This window comes from Gavia stellata, chromosome 1 (genome assembly GCF_030936135.1).
Source record: "Gavia stellata isolate bGavSte3 chromosome 1, bGavSte3.hap2, whole genome shotgun sequence".
Lineage (NCBI taxonomy): Eukaryota > Metazoa > Chordata > Aves > Gaviiformes > Gaviidae > Gavia > Gavia stellata.
The window spans coordinates 94,281,752-94,307,487 of NC_082594.1; the positions used below are offsets into that span (position 1 = coordinate 94,281,752).

Sequence of the window (25,736 nt, forward strand, 5' to 3'; positions counted from 1 at the left end):
GTGCTCTGTCAGCAGGTTTACTGAAGGGAATTCAGATGCTTCCGGTGGTATTTCTGTTGTATAAAAAGTGAGTCAGCTTTTCAGAAAGAGTTATTTGGGTTAAGTTGCAGTAACTAAGCTTCAGTAAGCCATGCTGCCTGGCTTTATACCACTTCCTATTTACTCCATGCCTTCATTTAAGAAAGCAAGTGAGGCAAACTAGAAAAAAATATTTTTATATTTAAAAAGGACATTTGTTTAAATTAATAAAACATTTTTTGGCTTCATTTAGCGGCAGTAATGCAGGCAATGCTGCTAAAGAGGTATACCGGTGATCTTGATTTGAAAATTAATGCTGGTTTTAAGTTTTGAAAGGAACATTTTCATAATAATGTTGCATTTTAATGGGACATTACCAGTTTAAGAAATAACAATGGAGATAATACCTTGCTGATGGCTTGCTGCCAGGTGCCATCCATTCCAAAAGAAGGAGGCAATGGCTCATACACAGTGGTATGCCTGATTGTAAATGCTACAAGAATCATTTTTCCAATAGGCGAGGCTTAGTTTTCCATTTCTGTTGGCACTTTATCAGCTTGGACAATGAAAATGATATCAACAATTTCTTACAGGTTTTACTTTCTCCTTATATTTGCTTTCTTAAACAGTGTAATTCCTGTAATGATGCAGCAGGGGAGTATTTACTTGTGTTGACTTTAAAATATCCATTTGTTTGAGAATTTTTTTTTTCAACACGTGTTAATGTGTTGCAGAAACCTTTCAAATCTGGATTTTTCAGCAAATTTGATAAAGTTCAACTTACTTCGTCAGGTTAGCACAAAGGGGAATTTGGCTGTGTTTGAGCAGTCCTGTTGGGGGAGAGGGCAAAGTATGTAGAAAGGACATTTTTTCATTACAGTTTAAGCATTGCTTTGCTTTGAAGGATACTCTTAAGTATTCTTTATATGATCTAAGAAAGTAAGTAATACAGTGTAGTGGAAAAGAGCCCGCCTGTTCTACCTTTCTGTACCCAGCAGATCACGAGTGGCCTTTGAGTGCCCCTCCATGGAGGGAGGAGATCTAGAGCCACTGAAACATTTGGCAGCTTCCCCATGGTTTTTGTTGGCTTCCCTTTGTGTTGGGCTGGCATTTAGAAGAGAGCAAGCCTACCTCTGGGCTGTAGAGCCCAAGGGCCTGGCAGGCATGCCTAGAAGGGGCTGCCCAGGCACCTGTGAGGAGCATAAGACACAGAGATAGAGCAAAATAGCAGCCAAAGATGAAAGAGGATGAGAGAAAGATGGCAGAGCCTCCTTAAAACAGTTTTATTTATTTTTCATTGGTGGGCGAAGTTATGTGCCAAAACTGCTACTGCCAGGTAACAAAATTCAGCTAATATTCTTCAGGAGAACACATCTGCTTTTGAAGATTTCCTTTGTCTGCACTTACTTATGCTTTTTTGTCTATTTATGTTTTCCTGTATTCCTTCTTCATTTATCTTCTTTCCATTCTTGCCCTGTCAGTAACAGGGTGTTCTGCTGTGCTGTCAACTGTATCACAAAATAGCTAAGGAGAAAATTCTCCCAAGCGTTAAGTACTTTAGAGCTAGGCCTTGAACTGTGCTAGCAATAATGTTTATGTATAATGGGGGCAACGTACTTGTGTTGTGGGAACATTCTTACCTTCCGACTTCTCCAATCTACATGGGCCATTTTAGTGAAAGGAAAACTAACTTTTGAGAACTTAACATCCTCTTATTATATGTATGGTGTACCCAGTGAGCAGGTAGCAAAAGCAGACCAAATACAACTATTTCAAACTTACCAGGCTTTCTCCAGGTTTGGTTTCAGCCTTGTCTAGGATGTGCTGATGAGTTTCTGTGGTTTTCCCTGTGAGAGACAAGAGGACGCCTGTGCCAGCCACATCAAACCCCCCAGTGCTGCCCTGTGTGCAGTAATGTGACAAATATTGAGTGGTGCCTGCTTGTTATGGCTCCCACGAGTTCGTCCTCTCCAGTTTCACAGAGCTGTGACCCTCGCACTCAGTCAGGGACACTGATTTTCTCCCTGAAGGAGAGGCATCTTTTGGGGCATGCACTTGCCTATGCTTTGTTTTGTAGACAGCTTCATCTCAGAGTGGCATTATTTATCCAATGTGAAGTATTCTTGTGACGTGTTCTTACCTGGACACTCATTTATCCATTTGTGCCTTAGCATCCAGCCATAGTTTTTTGCCTTTATGAATGGCATCCATCTTAATGTTTAAATAAGTCCGGGTTATTTTACTTCTAACCAAAGTGTGCTCCTCTCCCCAAGCCAGAGAGAGCATCCAGAGTTCCCAATCATCCATCTTCTGTTGCTGGCTACTAAACAATACCACGCTGCTCTTGGAAGAGATGCATCAAGTCCCCATTTGCCAATGTCCAGGGCATGGAAATGGTTGGTTGGTTGTTTCTCCTGTAATTTCTCTAGTAAGATATAAACTGGTAACCTGGAACCTGGAGTCTAGGAACCTGGTGGCCTGAGAGACAAACCTTGTTGCCTGGTCTGTTGGGTTGTAACTGAAGTACCAAGATCAACGTTAAGTGAAGTATGAATGGAAATGTTTATGTGTGAAAACTCTATAAGAAACAGCAGAACAAGGGTTAAAGGAACAACATGTTTTACTATGGAGCACCCTTTGTATGAGTTCAATCAAGGAAGCAAATGGCAAGAAAAGGAAGAAAAACCTGACCTAAAGACAGGATAAGACGAAGAACAAGACTGGAGCCAGAAGATGCCCAGATAAAGAAAACAAAAGAACTGTGAAATTCAGGATTTTTTGTCTAAGACTTCTGACAGGAGTAAAACAAAATAATGAGGCAGAAGTTTCTGAACAATATTCACTCATAAACGGTATGGAAGATGAGCCCCAAATCGCTTTTTTATGTCCCATTGAGAAGAACCAAGGAGATGTTGTGAGGACGAAGCAGCCAGCATCTCCTGACCTGTGATGTGTGTACGCAGGTGATCCTGGTCAGACTAGTTGGTTAGACACATGCGTCTGGGTGCTTATGAGTATTTGAATGTGAGAGTGTCAGTAAGTAAAATCAGCTTTGGAGTTTCATAAAATAAAATCACCTCTGCTTCCATGAAGTCTTACATGGGGTTTTGTTACACTAACCTACACCTGCAGGCAGAGTCTTGAAGTCCAAGAGTCCTCCTTATAGACTGAGGAAGACAACGATGATGTAGACTCTCTCAGAGAAGTTCCTGTTACTTGTTGGGCTGTGTCTTCCCCAAAGGCTGATCTTGGAGCACTCCCTGTTGGTAGCACTTAGATGGCAATAACATGTTTTTGAAGAAGCAGAAGGTACTGGAGCTGTTTGTCAGGGCTGTCACATCTGGAAGAGGCCTTTGTTGTGCGTTTTCTCCCTGTGAATCCTAGGAAAGTACACGATTCCCTAGCTTTGTCCGGAGCAATGTTCAGGCTCCCCTACAGCCTGGCATGCTTGGAAGCCGTGATGTCCACCTGTTAATATAATCCATATTAAAATGCAGTTCTTTATATTTTTATATGTTAAGTAGGAGGATGTGCTCCTTTTGTATATGCTTGGAGTTTGGAAGTGAAACCACTGTAATGTGTGTTAACAATGTGGTTGGCAACATGAAACGGAAAAGGTATGTCTGGTCTTTTCCCATAGTGTTTTGTGTCAAGGTTTTTATTTATTTGGTTTTTCATTATATGGGGGTAAGTGTAGCAACTTTATTTGCTGTTGCCTTCCTTCCTGATACTGGTACTATTTCATTCCTGGGCTGCCAGGCTCCCATACCTTAAGCTTAATATGTCACCCGTCTGGTAAGTCACCATGTCCCCAGTGTGTCTTCCTGGATTAACAGTGAGCATCAGCTACAGCCAGATAGGATGGCAAATTTGGGAGCTACATCCCTGCCTGGAGCCGGTCACAGTACGGTCTTAGTGACAGCTGCTGGCAGTGTGTAGTAAGAGCTGATGAAGTAAAATAGGAAAGCTTGGTAAATGCATGTAAGAGAGTAATCAACTAGGAACTTGTATGGCTCATGCTCAGCCTTTTAATGCCTTCTATTTTCTCTTGTTAGTACGTGGCTCCCCAAATTGGAACCTTTAAAGATCATAGATGAGGCTTGAACGACACTGACTGGCAACAGTGAAATTGTGAATTTTACAACAACCAGTCAAATGAAATAAAACAGAAAGATGTGTATAATGATGATAATGTTAGCTTGCCTTACTGCTAATATGAATGCTAGTAAGATAAATATTGAATATCTGTTAATAAGCTATCATTATACTAGCATGAACCTCCCTCCAGACTGTAATTCTTCCTGAGCAAGAGGCAATGGTTTTCTTTACTCTTTTCAACGGGCACTCTACACTGAATCATTTCCTTTAATTGCTGTTCTAAAACATATAACAGTTTTTTTAATGCCTGCTTTTTATATCTATCTTTTTACTTTCCATTAATTGCAGTACTTCCATTCAAGCTTGTAAATGAAATTACTTCCTCAACATATTTCTCCTCCGCTGTATGTAAACATGGACTTTTTTATTAGCCCTGTTTCTTTACTCCTTCTCTATTTTACTAGCCCAGTGAAGCTGAAAGGGCACTAGCGCCAAATGCACCGAGAGGCTTTCGCCAGTTGTCTTAGTTACAGGCGCTTTAAAGGAAACTCAGAAGAGCTGCCACGCAGAACAAACCTCATCTCTTTCTCTCACTGTGGGGAATTTATCATCTCGTGTATGGGGGACTGAAGAGCAACACCAAGAGCCGGTGGGATGGCTGCTCACCTCTGCCGTGCCAGTGGCCGCTCTGAGCAGCCTAGCAGGGCTTTGTGAGTTAGAGTCCGAAACTGTGTGTGCCAGAGCTAGGGATCATGATAAAGTCCTCCTCTCTCCTTTCGTTTAAACAATCCCCCTGCTTCATTTATTTGCTTTGATTGTGGATTTGGTTTGTAAGTATGTTAATGGTATATCAAAACCTGATTTGAGCTGATGAGATGAATAGGAATAAAGGAGTCTTAAAGTATTTAAAAATGAATCATCTTTCATAGCAGTAAGATATGCAAAGTCCTGTACAATTTCGTCCATCTGTCATTTAGGACATCATTGTAGTTGTTTCAAGAAAACAAAACTTGAAGGAGAAAGGAGCAAGTGAGTCACATGTATTACATGTTGAAGTCTAAGAGTTTGATTAAAAATAATAATCTATACCTCTGCGAATCTTACACTGCATCTCAAATAGCAGGAGCATTCCTGCTCAGAAGTTTTTAGGTATTTCACTGGTTTTGACAAAGGACGTTTTACAGGACAGATGGAGGTACGTCAGTGGGAATGAGCGGTCCGCAGATGGAAGCGGCAGCCGTTGCCTCCTGAGGGTCTGATGGAGAAGAGAGTTGCAGGTTAGTTTGTGTCTCAAAAGAGCATTAAAGTTCCAGCAGTATAGTTACATGTGTGTTATCAGATATCTGGTAGTGTCACTTGGTATTATGATTATCTGGTATTTTCTACTGACTTTTTTTTTTTTTTTATAACACCACAGAACTTCACAACTTCAGACATCTGGGTTGAAATTTTTAAAGTTTTGTTCCTGCTGTGGCTGACTTCTTTTGGTTTTGTTTCAGATGGAATTTAGCAGTTTGAGTGCAAGGCTAGATAAAAAAAGGGGTTTTTTTAACATGAAAACACAGACAGTCATACACACGCTCAAAAGTGCCAGTATTTGCATTAAGCACCTCTAACATGTAGCAAAAAACAACTTATATTTGAGGGATACGCCTTTATTTTCAGACACATACGCAAGTGCAATACCCACAAAGAGGCACTCCTGTATCTCAACCATTTAAGCAACAGTGTGTGTGTATGTATAGAAATATAAACCACAATTCAGTTATTTCTTTTAATGTCATCCAGGAACTTTTGGTGAATGGTTACAGGTCATAAAATATTTTGAAATCATATTTATAAGCTATGGTGTGTTGGATGGGGGGGGTGATTGTTTTGAATTTTGATTCTTGGAAATATTTTTATTTTATTAAGATGGTGTACTACAAGGCCAGTTCACTGCAGTCTTGTGCTAAATGCTAGGAGCATGCTAGGGAATTGTAGCTTCTCTTTTGCAGTCCTTCAAAGCTGCCATGTTGTCACCAGTCTGGCTTGTGGAGCAGTCATCTTTTTTCCGCTGAGAATAAGGATATTCTGATCACATAGCTTCACACGCACAGCCGAGCATCACCTCCTTGAATATCTGACTTCCTTGCGGATAAATACGTTGTATCCCTGCTAAACCTGCAAAGAAGGGAGTTGATGGTCACTCTAGCTGGCAGCTGGTCTTGCATAGAAGGCCGCTGACATGCACATAGTTGTTTCAGGGATGCGTGTGTTTCTGATTTATCTGTAGGCAGTTGCTGATTTTAAGGATTGTGCATTCTAAAAAGGCACACTTACACATTTCAAAAAACTTTTAGAAGTTAGGAACTGGCTGCACATGGTGTCTGTCTACTGTGTGGGCTCTGGAGGAACTGACAAATTTGAATTTCATCTGCCTTCTTCCTCCTCCTTTGAGCTGTTAGGAAGACAGGACTTGAGAGAACAACCTTGGTTATTAAATCCATCTCCCAGCAGTGCAGGAGAGCGCACAGAGCATCTGCACACCATGGTCCATGGGAATGCCTTCCTGTGGGGATTTGGGACAGATATTTCCTTCCTCTCTCTAAAAAACCATTTGAGTATTAAAAGCAACTTCTAGCTTTGACTTTGGCTTCTTTAGTAGGAGCAACATGTGAAAAACAGAGACGCACGCAAATGAAAAACAGAGCAGTAAGAAAAGCTGTTGCGTAGACGCAGAGCCAGAGTGCTGGACCTTGACTGGGACAAAACTGGGTTCTTTTAGAGTGGAACGAACCATACGTTTGCCCTCCTTAGCCTTGTTTTGTTACCTTTTTTGCTTCCTTGCCTGTGTTGCTACCTGTGTTTGGGAGGAGGGGCAGTAGCCAAGGTGTGGGTGAGAGCAAATACAGATGGTTATAGAAAACATCATCTGTTTTGAAGGACTGACTTGGGTATGCTGAAACGAGAACGCTTGCTTTCTATTGATGGCCCATGTGAGCTGTACAGCAGCATAGTGGGGATCCACCATATGTACATTGCCTGCCAAAAGCAGACCTGTATCCACCAGAGAAGTTAACTGCAGCACACTGCCTGAAAGAGCTGGAGAGAAAAACACAGCTCATGCAAAAGGAGAAAAGGAAAGAACCAGAAGTTTCTATTATAAAGAAATGTGTTCTTTCTAGAAAAAAAGCCGTCAAAATGGCAGCTCTCAGCTCATTCTGAGTATGATTAGGAAAGTGTAAATAACCAGTGATTTTCCAAAAAATGGGATCAGTACATTAGGGGTTTAGCTGCAGGAATAAAATCCTTTTTAAACTTTAAACAAAGCTCTTATCAGATCATTACATGTGCTGCCGAGCTGATTTTTGCATGGATTGAACTGAAATGAACGCCACAGCTGACGACCTTCTTGGCAGGGGTGGCCTGGCACTGCACGGGTGGAGGCTACGAGCCCTCCCGGCCCCCCGCTTCCTCTTCACAGCCTCCAGCCAATTAGGGATTTTAGCGGGGCCCCCCTGCTCTCCACTTGTGCTGCTGCCCAGCAGCCCCCCTCCCGCGGGTGACGGGATGAAAGCTGCCCAGCTGTCATCTTCCGCAAGCAGCGGTCGTGTTGCCGGCTTCACCTCCCTCCCTCCCACCTCGCTCTTCCAAGAGGAGGGGGCTGCTCCTAACCTCATTACTCTCGTTTCCACCCTAAATGCTTTCATGGCCAGCGTGTGCCCGCTTTGTTCCCAGCATAGTTGTCCTTTGGCTTAAATAGCTCTCTCTTGTGCTTGGTGTGTAATTCCCTTACAGGCAGGTTCATATCCCTTACCCCTCTTTATCCCACTTCATGCGAGGCTTTGAAAGCCACGCGTCTCACCTCCTGCTAGAGAGACCCTCCATTGCCTCGTCATCCTGGGTGTCTTTCTCTGTACCTGTTGCAGTATCACCTCACCTTTCTTGAATGGGGATAACTGGACTTATGCCCATTGCAGATTGCATTACAGCATTGTGGATGGTGCTCACCGGTGCCTTGTGCAGTGGTAGCCCATGCGCAGCCTCTGCTGGAAATACCTTGCCTTTGGAAATGCACCACTGGGTTGCACGTGCCTCTATGTGTGTGCCATGAGTGGTTCCTCATAAACGCCATGGTCAGCTGGCATTCAGAAATCCTTTTCCTCCACTACTATTTGCAAATTTAGGAGCTTGAAACTTCTGCATCGATCCCAGCAGCACAACCTTGAATTTGGTACTATTGAATTTCATTGCATATCTATTATCACACATTTCAATGTCGTATTCTGCTATTTCTGAAGGTTATTAGGTGCATAGACGCTTGAATACAAAGTGGTTCCGAGAGGGTTTCATACCACTGCTGTTGTGTGCGGTGACTAATGAGCTTGTAAATCACTTTTTAATTCTTCTCAAGTTTTCTTACTGCTAAATCTTGACTTTGTAAGACCAGCAGATAAACAGATAGCTCTGCTTTTCCTCCAGTTCCCACAGCCAGCAAAGTGAGAAATCGCTCTAGGTCTCATGCTGCTGTGGATGTCATTACTGCCTCTCATTATATTCAGAAGGAAGTTGTGTAAGATCAGCAAAATCATAATTACAGAAATATAATAGCTATATGGACAGTGGCTGACTAGTGCTTAGTTAAGGATGGAATTGGACGGATACTGCTCTGCATCTGCCCAAGAGTTTTTGTGCACCCAACAGGCCTGGTTGCTACCTTTGCCCTCTGGGCACATTGCTGGTGATGGTGCAATGGAGAATGCTTTTCCCATGTGCTGACTATGCACGTGTGTTAGATGGGCGCAATAATTCCCTGGAGGAGCTTCCTCTCCTAAACTGCATTGCAGCAAGTCCCCTACAGAGTTGTTTTGCAGAGTCTTTGTTGACTGTATCTGTGCTGACAACTTTTATGGTGTCTGCTGTCATCCAACATGTGTGCTAGTGCAAAAGACTACGTTTTTTTTCTGTACATTTCTGTACGTTATATCTTCTTCTCGAGAGCTGGATGAACTGCACTACATGGTCACTGTATGCTCATTGCATGTTTTGTTTTTTGTTTTATTCCTGTTGAGAGATGAAGAAGTTTTGATGATTTGCTTGGGTTTAAGATGGTGTAGTATGATGCTGTAGTTTGTTGCTACACGTCTGAAGACTGTTACTTGTGCAGGGAGGAATTCCTGTGCTGACTGGTCCACTGAAACTACCAAAACTCCTTCATCGGAGACTCTCTCAAAATCTTCCCTACCCTGGTCAGTGCTGAGGTACAAGAGAGTGTTTCCACTGAAGCCTAGATCATTCTTGTGCCAGCATGGGCTTTGAACGTAGTGCTAGTCTGATGGCCACGGATAGCACTAGAGGCTGTTTTTCAGGGTGTTTCATTTTCTTCCTTTACTTTCTTCACATAGGGATTATAGAAGTTTGAGGCATTGTGGGACATGGTTTAGTGGGCATGGTGGTGTTAGTTGATGGTTGGACTTGATGATCTTACAGGTCTTTTCCAACCGTAGTGATTCTGTGTGATTCTGTGTGAAGGGTAAAAAATGACTGGAAACAATCTACACAGAATTACCAAAGCAAGTTTACATTTTGCATGGATTTATTAGGAGGCAAGCAATCAACAAGAGCATTTAAGAAACAATAAAGGATTTAAATAGGGGATATTCCTGTTTCAAAACATCTAGTCTTGATTATCTTGCTTTTTTTAACTTTTGAAGTCTTATAGCTCAGTAAAATTGGAGAACTGTTTTAAAGTTTGAGGTCAAACTATATTATGCTGTGTAAACCATATTTCTGTCATCTTTGTGTATTGCTACTGCAGGGATTTGAAAGCGTGAATATGAGGGACAGCTGCTGCATTTAAGCTTCCAAAAACTTTCAGGTTGCACAGGCAAATATTCTCCGGCTATATCAGTTTGCTCATGATCAGTTAGTTAGTTCTGTTCTGCTATATATATGGTACCAGACCTTCAAAACAACCACTATTTCTTTGGTTAGGAGTGTGCTTTCTCATTGATACCGAACTGAGTATACATGTTTAAAGTTATACTTGTTGAAGACTTGGCAATTTTCAATACCATGTTAATCACTAAAAAATAGATTTTGACATTTTTAAAAGCACGGAAGTTTGGCAAGGAGGGAAGGACATCTGTAAAAGAGATGGACATCTGGAAGAAAGTAAGCCTAGCCTGCCCTAAATATTTGTTAAACAAGCAAGTAAACAGAAAAAAAGGCCACATGGTGGCCACAAATTTCAGATATGAAAGGAGACTCATAACTTTGAGGAGGACCTGCTGCTTTTTTTAGCCAAGCAAACGTGGAGGTTTAAATCATCTGAAAGGGTGTGGGTTGGCCTGTATCCACCTTGACAAGCTGTTGACTTGCGGTGCTGCACCATCAGTGCCATCCTGTATGCTCTCAGGCAGGGCAGGGCAGGGCAGGGCAGGGCAGGGCAGCGCTGCCCGTGCAGCCCCATCAGCTCCCAGGCAGAGCACGGCCCTGGTGTCAAGAGCAGTGGTGCGGCAGGGCAGTGCCAGGCTGCAGGCGATGCTGTGCTCCGCTCTCCAGGCTGGTGTCGGAAGGGCGATGTGCTAGCAGCTCTGAGGTCATCGGTGGACAAAACGATTGACTCATTTAAAGCACAGACTGTTGCAGGGCCGCTTTGTCTGATTACCAAAATCTTCAAAGGGGCGGGTTCCCGTTCTTCACCTGGGACAGGAAGGGAGAGCCTGGAAATCCAGTGCTGGGACTGAGAAGCCACCACGGGAAATCGCTCCATCTCTTGAAGCCCATGAATGAATAGCAGAAAGGCAGAGCTTGAAGAGGGCCACAACTCTCCTGTGATGTGGCTCCTGTGGAAGAGAGTCCTCCTGTAGTCTAGAATGGTAGTCCCCTGGACGTCAGTCCTGACAGTGACTTTCAAGCTCTGTGGCAGTGTTCTTGTCCACTAGTGACTGCATTGCTCAAGAGGCATAGAAAGAGAGGTGAGCACTGTCATCTTCGAGAGCAGCAGATGTAGTCTTCTCTGGTGAAACAGACACTAACTCAGGGTGACTGGAGAGGTGCGTTGCTCTCCTTTCTGTGTTCATCCATACCTAGGATGCCAGGGCTGGATTCCTCTGTGAGCGCTCTGCCCGCTGTCAAATCTAGACAGGGACTTCATTGCCGCTCATTGACTCCTCCCATCCCAAAGACTGCCTGAACCATTAAGACTGGTTTTAATTAGGTTTAATCTGAGTGCCAGAAGCTTTGCTTTTCCTTTTGTCATGTACAGGAACACCATCTCTGCTTTCCAGTCCGTTAGCCTTTTGTTGTGCTGAAATTCAGTTGTAGTCTGGTGAACACTCCTTGAACGCTGGGAGTTTGGATGATATTCATGGATAAGCCATATCCAGACTTTGGCAGCAAGAGTAGATCTCTAGCCAAATACCAGACAGACTAGGCCCTCTTCAGAGCAACTACACGATAGAGGAAGAAGGATATTCAGAAGAAAAATTGAGGAAAGAGCAGCTTAGCTGCAGATGAGGTTTCAGCAGTGCAGATGCAGCATTTGCAGAGCATCCTGGAGGTGTGTTGACCAGCTGCATGCTGCACGGATGCTGCCTCACTGCTACATCAGGTCTCCGTGGTTGGCCTGCACTGTTATCATGTACCTCTTGGAAGGGGATGGAGACAAGGAATGTGAAACACCCATCGGTGCATTGTCAAGTTCGAGCAGCATTCTTGGTCCTGGCTTTGTGGCTTAGCCTTTGCCCAGCTGCTGGCCCTTGAAAACTGAGCTCTGTGAGCACGATTCGTGACAAGGGAGGCTATGCCTGCCTGCCGTCTCTAACCACAACTCAACAGCGGAGGTGCGGGTGAGGGGAGGTGAGGCCCAGTCCCACTTCCATCACGGCTTGGGCAAACAGGCGACCTGCGGCTAGCCGTCCGCCTGAGGTGTGTGGTCCAGCTTGATGCAGGCTGCAGCTCTGCAGAGGCTCTGGCTGCTGAGCAGCTCAAAGCTGCAGCTGTCCAGCTGGTCTCCAGAAACAGCCTGTGCCCCCACAAGTTTGGTCCAAAGCAGACTTGCCCCCCACCAGCCTGGTTTCTGTTCCGGTGGCCACAGACCACCATGCAACTTCTTCACAAGTGACCACAATTGGCATGCGTAGAAGCCGTGGCACATGCAATGAATAAATATTCAGGAAGCAGGAATGGCCGCAGGGCTCTAAGCTGTGCTCCACAAGCTAACGATGGGTGCTGAAGGCACCTCCTTTCTCTAATTACACGCTTTAGCTTGCAGAGTGGGATGCTGCTTTTGATGTCTCCAAACTGTAAGTTCTTTTTCCTTAGACGTTCAGTCATGCATATTTAAAGCTATGTTTCAAGAAATTAGGTCTGAAAATTCCCAGCAGAAATGTATTTTTGCATTTTATTTTTATCCAGAGATGACCACATTTTTGTCTGCAGCTGACTTAAAAGATACATCAATTAATAGAGCCACTGGTGACTAAACTGTAAAGCAGAATATTTTCTCTCATTTAATGAAGTGTCTTACATAAAAATAAGTATAAGCCTCATGATGAAGAACTTAATTTTACTAAGATTTCCAAGTATTTTTCGGTAAGTGCAAGGTGTAATAAAGGTGAGTTTTCACCATAAGAATATGATTGTTTATTATAACCATTCATTATGTGCATGGTCTTAGTATGGAGATCACATCCCAAATTTTATTGTTCTTCCTGAATCTTCCTACAAGTGGCATGTAATTAATTATTTCCTTATAGGAGAATTCTATAAGAATAGGTATTTGCTACTGTATTAGCAAGAAATGATAAGTTTTGAGCCACGTTGCAAGGGTGTTTTCAAGCTCTCGTGTTGTGTCCCACACACACTGCACTCCTTGGTAGTGTTTTTAGGACTTCTTGGGCCATATCTAATTCTTCATCCTGCAGCAAGCAAAATTACTCTGATGTTTTCTTCCCTGTTGTTCATAGAACGATCACTGGCCTCTTCTCCTGGTTGCAAGGAGAAGGTTGCAATCACCTCTCTGTGATTTTTAACCTGTTTTCCCTGCAGAATAAGCAACATGGCCTTGGTTGTCGTTTCTGTAGCCTGCATGGAAAGTGTTATTAAACCTTGGTGTATGGTTAGTGTATGGGTTGGTGGGGGTGCTGGGAAACAGCTGGGTTGTATGTACAATCTGCATTTCCTATGAGAGGTCATTTAACTCTACTTCTTTGTAGTTGATAGAGGCACCATTAAAGTTAGGGATAAGTATACACAGAGTTGGTGGTGAGTAGCCAGATCAACTCCGTGATAACTTATTATTCACTCTGGCATCTATCTGAGAGTCAGTATTTTACTTTCTTTTAATATTTTTTTTTTACCAGCACTACAATTTGACCTCTGAGGACATTAATCTGGTGGCAGCTCACTCAGGACTTGTAATAGTGCCCCAGCAAGGAAAAGCGCTGAACCTTAAAATTATTTTTGAAAAGGAAATAGGATAGTAGTCCACTTACAGAAAGTAGCTGTGCAAGAAGAGGTTGTTAAGCTTGACATCAGTGTGTCTAATCAAAATCTCCTCCACTGTATTTCAGGGCAAATCTGGTGGCTGTCCCCTGACCTGGCTGCACTTAGATACTCAGCTCTGACCTGGTGGCGACATGAGAGCAGAGGCAGCATCCCCATTGCCGTAGTTTGCACGTGCTAGTATCCCTGATGGCGGTTTCTGCAGGCAGGGCATGGACCAGTAGTTTTAATACATAGCAATTGCAGTTTTGGATGCAAAGAGCAAGAGCTGTGGTGGATAATCAGTTTTGTGACAGCAGCTAGTACTAGATGGACACTGAGCAGCAGGGATCATAACTCAAATAGATTGCTGGGTGAAGGGACGAAGCAAGACCCGTCGTGCCGGACATCCTGCACGTGCAACAGGAGGAGACAACCCTGAGCCCACAGGGTTGCAGCCTACCCAGGTGAGGCAGGCAATGGATCGCAGAGAGGAACGTAATCTGACAAATTAATCTTACGGCATTTTTTGTTTAAATCCTTTTGGCCGGATTTTCTTAGGAAGGGATTATTTAGATGGGAAATTCTGACAGGAAAGGAGAGAAAGAGGAGGGACAGGCCTGAGTTAGAAGAGCAGGGAGACAAAAAATTGTCATGTCAGGTACTGGGGGATGTATTAAGAAATGGTGAAGTCAGGGACTGGAAGGTGCTAGAGCAGTTATGTACCAGAATGGCCACTGAAGGTGTTTTCTAACACAGTGACCTTTACAGGCTGTCTCTCTGTTTGCAAATGGTCCAGAAATGTTTATTGCAACTTTTTCTTGAGTCGAGTCTTCACTGAGTGGAGTATAATTACAGTGAATTTTAAAAACAGACAAGGAAATTTTACCAGAAACGTGTGTTTCTATCATCAGAATTTTTAATTTTTTTTTAAAGCATCTTCATTTTTAGTGGAAATACTAGGCAGCACCACTGGTGACTACACCTTTGGTGGTGGTTTTGTGTTTGACTTTTTTCTGTCAATGGGCATCATTTATTATTTTTTCCAAAGGGGAGGTAAGGACATGAAAGAGTTGCCTTTTTCCAAAGATACGCTCATGACGTCTTCATTTCTTATTAACTCCAGCAGAGGTCGATCCTATGCAAAAGGTAACCCAAGCTGGTTTTGTAGGTGTAGTCAAGATCATCAGATGTGAGAATAGAGAATTCAATTGTGTTGCTGGCTTGCATGCATCTCCATGTTGCATCATATCTTTTCTTACTGCTTTGCTCCTGCCTGTGAAGAGCTGACATTGAAGCTCAAAGGAAGATTTATGTTTGTTTTAGTCGCCTGCCTGCCTGATGAGAGCCCAGAGGCTGAGGCAGGAGAGGATTCAAAGCCAGCCACTCCCATTGCTTGGCAGGCTGTAAAGCAAGAACATTTTGAATGTGATCCCTTGCCTATTTTGGGAAAGTTATAAAATTTTTAGAGGTAGGCCAGTTATTTTTAAGCCTCTCTGGACATGCTTTTAATGCAGGATTTGTTCTGGATGCTGTCAAGGTCGACCGTTTTCTTCGTGAAAAAGTTTCCCGCCTTTGGGGAAATGTCTGGTAGATCTAATTAGCTGTGTGCCTTGGTCCTCTCTCATTTCCTCACAGCCTGCTAAACCTATTGCTAGACCTTTCAGCTTCAGCCAAGATGGATTGCCTTAGTTCTTGTCTGCCTTCCCCTGGCTTCATCCATTTTATGTACAGACTTCCTCTAGCCTGTTTGAGGAGAAGATTGCAGTAGAGCTGTGCAGAGACAGCGTGCCTCTGCCAAAATGCAGGGAGGCTGGTGTTTGGAAAAGGAATTATTGGAATCGAGGAGCTGAAAATATCAGAAACATGGGTATTTTCCTTGCCTCTGACTCTTTGCTGCCGCTTTGGATCTCACTTTAAGTTGCACACATTTTACATTCATTTAGCAAGGTTGCAAATATGAAATTAAATAGAAAAATGAAACCTACAATGAGATCCTGATTAATGAAGCTGCCCTCCTGCATCTCAGTTCTGTGGATAAAGAACTGGTCCAGGGAAATGCTGAGCTTTTCCCGCTGCTTTTGGAACCAGTAGGGATTGCTGTGTGTTCCATATCAATTAGGATTGGGTTCCAAGTTTTATTTTGCTGGAGTTTGGGAATCAAAATAGCTGACATCTGTAATAAACAGGAGGACATGAATTATGTAGACAAATAAACTAGCCATTACTGCTGCACATTTATCTTCACCTCTGTAAATGATAAACTTTAAATGTTCCATGTGGAAGCCCTGTGTGTAAATTAGTTCCTCTGCGTTTGGGCCTTTGGAATCTCTGTGGATGCAAGATGTAGTAGCTTTCATATCTCCTATCTCAGTTGAAGGGAGCAGCTCCCTTTATACGATGCTACCAATGCTCTGTGCGATTCGGGGTATGAAGACAACAGTCTCAATTAGGATGTAGCGTGCATCCAGTTTAAAGGAGTACATAGTGTTTTCCTGCCTAATTCTGACAGAATTAAAGATAGTGCACTTTCAAAAGTTATTCTCTGAATCCTCTTCTTTTATTTACATGTTTCATCGCTGTTACCCTGAAGGAGGGGGTTGATAGTTTAATCTTTGTCCTAGAACTATTAAAAGAAGTAATTCTTAGACATTTTTCTGTTGCCCTTTATTGAGAAACTGCGTGTGTTTAGCATTAGTTATGATTTCAGCAATGCTCAGCATTATGAGAATATCGCTCTCCCTGCCTCCTATAAAGCTGCAGCACATACCCTTTTATTAACACTGTTGGCCATACCTTTGTCTGTGTGTCTCTTAAAAGCAGGTGGTTTATTGGACAAGTGAAGTTAGACCTAACATTCAGTTCAGTCGTATTTCTGCTTGCCTGTAGCATGTTAACTTTTTCACCACATCCAGTCAGCTGCAGAACTGGGGGCAGTACTGCAGATAACATTGGAAACATCTGTACTAACACTGAAGGAAGGCAAAAGAGCTAGAAAGCCTGCCTTTGACTGAAGTCAGTGACTGGTGGGATGTGTCTGTGATACCATGCTTGAGGAGAGGCAGGACAAAGCAAGAAGAGATGCTTTGGTGGTCCATGCGCATTCTTGCTGTCCTACTGACAATTCCCAGTTCAGACGTGAGAGTAAATGCGTGATACACAGAGTAAATGTGAGATACACAGACATGTTAGCTGGGAAGGAGCAGGGGAACATAACGGTGCTTGGGAGGCCAGTGAGGTTTGGGCATGATGCACATGGCCAGAGCAAGCAGTAGAGCTGGGGGGGGGGGGGGGGGGGGCAGGTCCCAGATCTTTTTTTTTTGAGCCAGAACATGCCAATTCATCTAGATTAAAAGAGTCCATGGGAACATCTTGATTTCAGTGCAGTTTTTCTTAGAAAATGACCAGGTGGCCTACCTGCTTCATTTCCTGCCATCTCGTCGGTCAAGGGTTTCTGGGGCGTGTTTGCCGAGCCCGAGTTCAGACACAATGAAATGTGAGACCTGCTAGCGCTAAACGATGCAATTTCTAGTTGCGTGTAGTCTTTACAGTCCTCGCCCTACTTGGCTATCTCCTACATTGGGGTTTTTTTAACTTTTAAAATGTTTGACCGAAATGAAGGGCAGGCCTAATAATGTTTTACTGAATGATACATCTCGGGTTTCCTGGCTGAGGAAAGGTGAGTCTAGGGGCTTCCACTGCAGTGAACTTTTGTCAGGAAGACATGATCTACCTTTGATGAAATCCAGGATGAAATAGCTTTCTAATAATGTTGAAGGCTGAGGAAAGAGCACAGAAAAGAACCAGAAGTTGCAGGGTGCTTTTTTTTTTTCCTTTTCTGATCTCAAAAAGAAATAGTGGTTCAAGGTTGCTGGTCTGGAAAGGTCAGTGCAGTGTATCAAAGGGTGTCTTAATTTTCCGAGCCCGTCTCAGCCCGTGAGCCTGGAGCAGGTATCAGTAACTTGCAAACCTTTGCTCTGCTGAGACTGACAGCAACTTCTCCCACCCAGGGGCAAGCAGGAGAAGGCAGCTGTGCTGCCCGGTCTGGTGGTGTGCTGTGCTGGCAGGGGACCCGAGCAGCCCCGGGGGTCTCAGCCTGCGGCCCCCATGTCAAGAAGGGTTGCTCTTGTGCAGCAGCAGCAGCATTACAGCAACGCCGGTAGTGGGGCAATCACCAAAGCAAAATAAGAGCTGCTTCGGTGGCGGCTGCTAGCAGGAGGTGCTGTGGATGGTGTCGGGGATGGGGAGCGCTTCAGGCAGGGCACGAGACTTTCAGGGCTGGGACCTGTCCTCGCTGGCTGGACTCCGAGGCCTGGGGCTCTCCCGACAGCAGCTGTGTGTAAGGCTGGAAGGAGAACGCCATATGTCAGGAGGCAAAATGAAGCGCTTTGGCCTGGAAACATGTGGAGAAAGGGAGCATCCATCAAAATGGTGTGAGAGGTGGGACAGTTTGCAAGCATTAAAAAGAGCCAACAAAAAACAGCACAAACAGCTTGCAAGCCCATTCGCAGACACGAAGCCTGTCTGAGTTTCTGGGGCTTGTTATGGCAGTAGGAACTGGCCCTGAGCATGGATAAACCAGGCCTGCCCTGGGTGCTGGCACGAATCGCTCTCTAATGACGTTGTCTCTTCGGGGACGGACGCGTGCTTTGACTGTTTTATCCAGCTGTGGGCTATTGCTGCTTAAACCAAGGTTTCTATAAAGTCCAAGGAAAGCTTCAGAGCTCTTTCCTGAATCAAAGTATTGGGTACGTTTGTGACAGGCATTGTAACGTGATATTTTCGGGTTTTTTTCTCTTTCGCTTTCCCTTAACCACACCAGAGGACAGGACAGCACAAAAAGCTGGATAACCTCATCATGTAATAATCACGGCTTCTGTTCTGCTGTCCACGCTGAGTTTTACATCCAGAAGCACTGAGGGTGCGTTTCACCTGCCTGGCTCTGGTTGTGTTCAGTGGAGGTGGCTCTGCTTCGGGCCCCCCCTCATCTGTGGGACCCCGCGCTGTGACGAAGGGGGTGGTCAGAGATCTGCTTTAGGAGGGCAGGGTCTCCATGTCGGGGGTCCCAGCAACAGCAGTGAGTGAGCAAAGCTCCCTGACGCAGCTGCGAGCCTGGGAGCTGCAAGCCCAGGCCTGGAAGTTTCTCCATGGGCTTCATTAATCCTGCCCCGAGGGCAGCCGTCTGCCCGCAGGACACCCCTCAGTCCCCTGCCTGCCCGGGTGCTCCTGCCTTGCCTTGCGCCATGGAGGCAGACCCGTCATTAGCCGCTGGACAAGGGGGTGGTGTGGTACATGATGGCTGATAAATACTGAAAATGGGTGAGCTATCTAGTCAGCCCTTCCCTGGGCATCTTTCCTCCGATCGGCTGCCTCTGTGCATATTTCAGACTCTGAGCTTGAAACCATAAAAAAAAACCAACCCACGAGATGCTTGAGGGAGGTGGCGAAAGCCGGGGTTGCCTTCATCACATCGTGCTTGTCACAGCTGGTGTTGCATAAAATGGGGCTGAGGTTCAGAAAGGCTGCTCTGACCCTTTTGCCCCCAGGGACTGTGGGGAGAATGGGGTACCAGCCCTCCAAAGAGCAGCTACTGACAGTTGTCCCACAGCTCCTTACATTTGGGCAGGATCTCTCCTCTAATTGCTTTTTAGAAGCAAACCTTTTTTTTTTTTCCACTTTTACTAATGCTTGTTTTTCTGTACCATTCCAGAGGTCTCATCTGGGGCATTGTAGGCTCTGGAGCTGCCAGTTCATTTCTTCTGTGTCTGCTGAGGAGCTGGGGTGGCGTTGTTGCCCCATTTTAGCACAGGCTGTAGTTGTCATACCACTGCCAGGACAAATCTTAATTCTTGGAGGGGCCACGCGAAGCCCAGGTGTTGCTGTAGAAGTCCACCGGTGGAGTGGGACTGCTGCTTTCTAGCTCCGCCTGTGCCGGCTGTTGCAGGTGTTTATAAATAAAGCTGCTCTGCATGTTGAATCTTGGCTCAGGGGAGCTCTAAAAGTCGAAAGGCTTGTGGTCGCTCTCCTCAGCCTGCCAGGTATCTGAAATATTTTGTATGTCTCCAGAAGAAGATGTATTGATCGTATCTATATATCTATCTGCCGCTGTTTATCTTGATGATTTCCTAATAATTTTCCATTCTGCCACTGAATTATACAGTCATGATCTGAAGGGAAACATTACAGTGGGAAGGGAGTGGGGAAGACTGGGGAGAGATTGCGCATTGCAGGAGGTGCTCTGAGTTTCTTTTTAGACCTTTCAGATGCAAATGGAAATCACATCACCAACAGGGCCTGACCCACAGGTCACGTTGGACACAGAATTAGGCTGACATGATGGTTCCAAGTCAAATGAAGGAATTGCTTCATTAATCAGGTACAACCATATAGGGGTCTTTTCCAAAGCCTGTTGGGGCAAGAGATAGAGCAGGAGAAGATGTGTGTAGTGATAGTGAGTGGCAGGAGCAGTGTGTATTCCTGCTGCCTTGTCTTCAGGCCAGCACTATCCTGGTCTTCCGTTCGCCCTTGCCCCTCCTGCTTTTAAAGAAAACAAACCTAAAAACCAAACCAAACTAGAGGCCAGTACATTGATTGTTCCCTTGATCTTGTGATGGAGCAGAGGGATAGGGATAAAAAGTGTGTCTTGAAAATGAGGAAACAAGGTTTGCCTTTGGGTAGAGGTGGGCATTAGTCATACCACTACTCATGCTCTGTTAAATAAAGGTCATGAAAAGGTTTTCAAAGAAGTCTTCTAGTTGATCCTTTTCACGAGCAAAATTCCAGTCGGTACTGCTGCAACCCGAGGCGCATCTGCAGCATGTCTTTATGGAAACATTGCATCCCCTCTGCACAGTGCCAGGCTTGCTGGGGGTTTAGACCGTCCCACAAACTGCAGAATTTCCTTAGACCCGTGTAAATCAGAGCTCTATTAAGAAACAGAAGGGGAATGAGTCACCGAGAAGCTTTGCTGCTTTTTTCCAAAGTCTGTGTGTACCATAAACTGGATAGGCCCCCCTGAGACAGGGGGGAACCAAGCTATTAAAATGCGTAGTAAAGGGTTAGTAATTGTTTCAAATAGCTGACTAAAAATGCTTTTTATTACAAGGCTTGAGTTCTCTTTCAAATGTGAAGTTGCTTGTTTGTTTTGGCAGTGAAGACTGCTTTTACGTCTCCCTGGGGACAGTGGTAAAACTTTCAGCAGCACAGGCACAGAAACCAGCCCTTTGTCGAACTGGAGGCGAGAAACCAAGTCCCCCACAGCTTGCTTTCGGACTTTGCTGATTAATCTGCACCCCCTGAAAAAGCTTTTGTTAGGGAGAGGAGGGAGAGAGGTGAAGATAGTGTTGTGTGTGGATGGGACCAGACTCAGCGGAGGTGTTTGATGACGGCGGGTATGTAAGCTACTGGATGATTTTTCTTGACATTCAGCTGTTGATTGGTCAGGTGCAAGAGCAAGGAATCAGCACTTTTCATGCAGTTACACTGAAAGATGGACAGGAGCCGGATTTATTCCTATTGCCACCGTGGGCAGGAGAGCAGACATCTCTGCTAATCCTGTCCCAAAGGTGTGACAGAAATGCTGAGATTCCTGCTGCAGCTGGTCAGGGGGAGCAGGGGAGGCTTAGGGAGACAGAGGGATGTGATGGGTTTCCCTGGCAGTGCTGCACTCCTGTGTGCTCTGAGTGGGAGCCAGCTGGGGGCTAATCTTCCCTACAGCTCTGGGATGTGTGGGAGAAGGAATGGGATGAGCTAGGAAGTGTCAAAATTGCCAGGTGAGATTATTTTCTCTCTTGTATAGAAAGGATCTCCTGTCTCTGAGGAAATGTTAATTTGCTTTTGTCTGTCTGCTCTCCTCTCTTTATTCTCTCTTTTTGTGGTTTCTTTTCTTCCCCTGCATCCCTCCCCCTGTATCTTTCTTCAGAGCATCTGTTTTGTATCCTCCCTCTTCCTGGTATTTTCCTTAGGTGGTCCTGATTATTCAGCAGCTCTGCTGAACGCAGTTCCCTCTCCAGAGAGGGAGAAGTGCTGCACCAGAGCAGAACTTGCTGCCACTGCCGCAGACACAGGTCGAGCAGAGGACGGGCTCCTTTGCCTGCTAGTGCCAAGCAGCAGGACAGTGGAAAGGTCACAGTGGGAAGGCAGTGACGGGGGTGCACCCTGCACCTTTTTGAGCCAGTCTAGGTAAAAAACCCAAAAAGCTGATTTCCTTTTTCCCTTCGAGAAGGCTTTCCCTGAATTAATTCACATCAACCTGTATGAAAAGTAGCTGAATGATCTTATAACGTAGCTCAGCTGGGATTTTTTAGGTGCAACATAACTGTGAACAAGGATCCCCTCCGTGAACAACTGCAGGGTAACCTTGGTGTAATAGTGTTGAATTTCAAGATTTCACAGCAGTATAAAGATGTTCACGAGAGAAAACTTGGAAAGCAAATAAAAGAATACTGTCAGGACATTTCTTCTGCTCCTGCCCCTTGGCAGTGGTCTGGAGGAGCTAGTAAGAAGTTTTGGGGGAATTCAGGAAGCATTTGCAGAGCTGGCACTCAGGACTGGCCCACCTTTGGCTGCGCCGTGGGAGTGAGTTACGTGTGTACAGTCTTGAAGCAGGTGTGTCAGCATCGGGTGACAATCAGCAGATGGTGCAGGCATCATGCCTGTTGTGGCCACTGCTCGATGTCGGCATACAGCACACCATGGGCTTCCCCTACGTCCCTGCTGGTACTGGGAGCTTGCATGCCCTGGCTGCGCTGCGGCATGGTGGCCTCTGCTTGCGCATCTCGGGCAAGAGGCTGGGTGCTCCCAGGACCCACGGGTGTCCTCCCACCCTGTGTCAGGGGGGAAAGTTTCTGCACAGCCAGGGGCTCGCTTGCTGTATAGCCTGGGGAGTGGGGGAAGGCTCACTTGCCCGACTAATGCACTGCAAGGGATGCTCGTGTTCCTAAAACTTTGGCATCAAGAGGGACGGGACATCAAGCAGCAGGATTCTGTGGTTCAGGCAGTTTTTGTGGTAAAACTCAGGAGGTGTGAGGTGACCGTGGTTATTGTTGGCTTCTGGTAGGAGTGATGGAGTTGGCCACCTCTCTCAGTGTGCCGTAGGAGCAGAGAGGCTGTTCCTGCAGGCCATACCCTGCATCCGCCCTTGGCAATCATCAGCTTTGCGGTGATTAGTACTAGATGTTTGTCCTCCAGTGGCAGTCTTAATGTAACATCTCCAGATGCTGGAAATTAATTTTCTCTGTCCATCATTCTGGAGTTCGTAAAAGTCTTGAGGCTTCCTTCTGCCAACACAACAGCACCAATGAATCTCTTCAGCATCACTGTGTATTGAATTTGGATGCCTTCCCTGGTAGCTCCTGACAGCTTTCTCCTCTTGCTTTGCAGATCACGGGCGTTATCCTTCTCGCAGTCGGCGTCTGGGGCAAGCTCACCCTCGGCACATACATCTCTCTTATTGCTGAGAACTCCACCAATGCCCCCTATGTGCTCATTGGGACGGGTACTACAATCATCGTCTTTGGGCTTTTTGGCTGCTTTGCCACTTGTCGTGGCAGCCCATGGATGCTGAAGCTGGTAAGCATGCCAAAGTGCCTTAAGCAAGAGGGGAAGAGGTTTTGTCAATGTATTGGGATTCCTCCCACCCCCTTCCAAGCTTCACCAGATGTTAACGTTTTTTAGGCACATAAGCTAGATTTTATTGATCTTAATGTTCAACACATGTGTCTTTTGGACAAAGAAGGGGGGGGGAAGTCTTTGCCAAAACCAGTTGTTGATTGAGTATGAATGAATTTTGCTACCGCACGGCATAGAGGCCCATGTGTGGTTGGGACCAGGGCGAAATGTTGCTGACGGATTCCTCTGTGAGTAATCCTACAATTGTTCCGGTTTTCTGTGAGCCAGATGATAGGTATATTTACAATCTTAAAAATGTCCAAAGCAGCATAAATATGGAATTCATTTGAAGTGTATTTTAAAGGGGTCATTTTAATACTCTGATGTGAAATCCATGGAGAGAATAGTTGGTCCCTTCTAAAAGCACACCAGCTTTTCTTTTTCTCCTAACATTCACTAGAATAAAACAAGTCAACCCCAGAAAACAAAGCTCTGTTTGCCCTCATCTCAAAAGCAGCATGGACTCAAGGTACACTAAGCAGAGGTACAGCAGCTGTCTCTCAGTCCAATTTAACTTCTCTCCCTATAAATTTCTCTGTTCTGAGTTTTCCAGCCCACCTTAAAATTCTAGGTAACTATAGGTTAAGCAAACCTATGTGATAAACTGTGTTTCTAGGAATATTCAGGAGCAAAATCCTACATATGTAATGATTTGAAGGGTGGAAATAGCACTTGTGAAGAACTGTAATAGTGGAAAAGGGCTGGACAGCACAATGTATCTCCAGCTACAATATTTTGGGGCTGATTTTCTAAGGAGATGGGACGATTCTTCTCCAATTTGAACCAGATTTTTAAAAAGGACATCTTAAAGAGAGTTAATATCCTCAATTGATGGCACAGTAGGGGTGAGGTAGCAGCTGCAGATCGGCCAGCGGGTATGTGCTGGTGACCAGTCGGCATGTACCTAACGCTGTCATAGGTGCACTGCTGCTGTCTCTTGCTGGCGATGTGCATGTAGAGGCTTGTCGGAGTTACTGCAGTCCAGATGGGAAAGGGATAAAGGTGAATGAAGATCTAAATCCATAGGAAATCAGGCTCTGCTAGTTGCTCTATAAGTCATGTAACTTTTTTAAAGGTAATACCGTACCGCTTGCAGTGGCATGTGCTGCTACAAGCACGTGGTTTTATTTTCATTGTACACGTGAGAAATATTTCAAAACTTTCTTTCTCTCCTGAACAGAATACAGGCAGTGATTTGACAGCTGCATTAATTGTAGAGAAGGAATTTTCTACTTCTCCCTTCACTGTTGTCCTCTCTTACCCAACAATCTTCCATTAAAAATAAATTTCCCTCTTTCTACTAAATCCTGCCAGGACTGAATTTAATTTAAAATGTTTCCTTTTTTAATTAACTGGGTTTTAGCACATGGAGACAAAAGGTAATTTTCCCTCCAGAAGATTAAGCCCCAACTTCAAATTTTACCATCCCACTTTGCATTTTTTTCTTTACCTTCTTTATTTCTGCTTAGATGTATTTTTAATATTTTGTGTCTACACTGAAAGCGCTGTTTTCAAGGTTTTTTTAGCTCCGGATCCAAATGCTGCTCCTAAAGCCAAACACAGGCCTTGGCTCAGCAAAGTATTTGAGGCATCCGTCTAGTATTACCGTGAGAATATTTCCAGTGAAGGCAGTGGTTCAGTTCATTCATTGGAGAAACTTCAGGCATTGGGCAGCAAATCCCAGCCTAGCAGTGAGATAGATAAACATGAACGAAAACACCTGGAGAAGCCTATTTACTTTAGCAGAGTGCCATGCAAACATAAAGGGTCTGTGTTTGTATTCCTTATTGCAAAATCAAACCCTGAGTGACTTGGATCCATCTCTGGCCTGTGAGTGTGTTTTAATTTATATGAGAACACTAAGAAATATGGGAACAGAAATGTCAGCAAAGCCAGTAATTGGACAATCCATACCATTTGTGAGTTGTATAAACACATATTCAGGCAATAACCTATGTATCGCCTCCAAAAGACTTTTGGTTTATTAACGTCTTTGAAGGGTGTCTACAGCAGAAAGTTAAATTTTATGTGATAACTGAGCAGTGTCTGTGCTGAGACAAAAGCCTGTCACGTTCTGACTTCTCTTGCCTGCTTCCCTTTCAGTATGCCATGTTCTTGTCCCTGGTGTTCCTGGCTGAGCTAGTGGCTGGCATTTCAGGGTTTGTGTTTCGCCATGAGGTAGGTGGAAATGTGCTGAGTTTGCATTTGCATATGGCAGTGCCTCCCTGGGCAGGAGCTGCTGAGGAGTTCTCTGGACCGTGGAGAATGTGTAGGTCGCTGAGCTCGGCGGCTCCATACGCATCTCCAGGGATACGGCTGATGTGCAACAATAACATGTACAGCTCTTAAAAACTGATGCGATTCCAAATGAAGGGATTTAGCCAAAGCTCTTGGCCTCAGCTCTGGAGCTATCGGTTTTTGTCTGTCCATCACGTAAGATCTTCTTTACTCTTTTACATATGCTGAGGGCTGCAAAATAG

General features: G+C 44.8%; 1 protein-coding gene across 1 annotated transcript in view; it reads left to right on the top strand.

Moving 5' to 3' along the window:
• The window catches only part of TSPAN7 (tetraspanin 7), a 100,660-nt gene that overhangs the window by 57,944 nt on the left and 16,980 nt on the right, over nt 1-25,736 (top strand). Inside the window, exons 2-3 of the mRNA XM_059819499.1 lie at nt 22,969-23,157; nt 25,360-25,434. Coding sequence (XP_059675482.1) covers nt 22,969-23,157; nt 25,360-25,434 — 264 coding nt within the window. The remainder of the gene's footprint in view (nt 1-22,968; nt 23,158-25,359; nt 25,435-25,736) is intronic.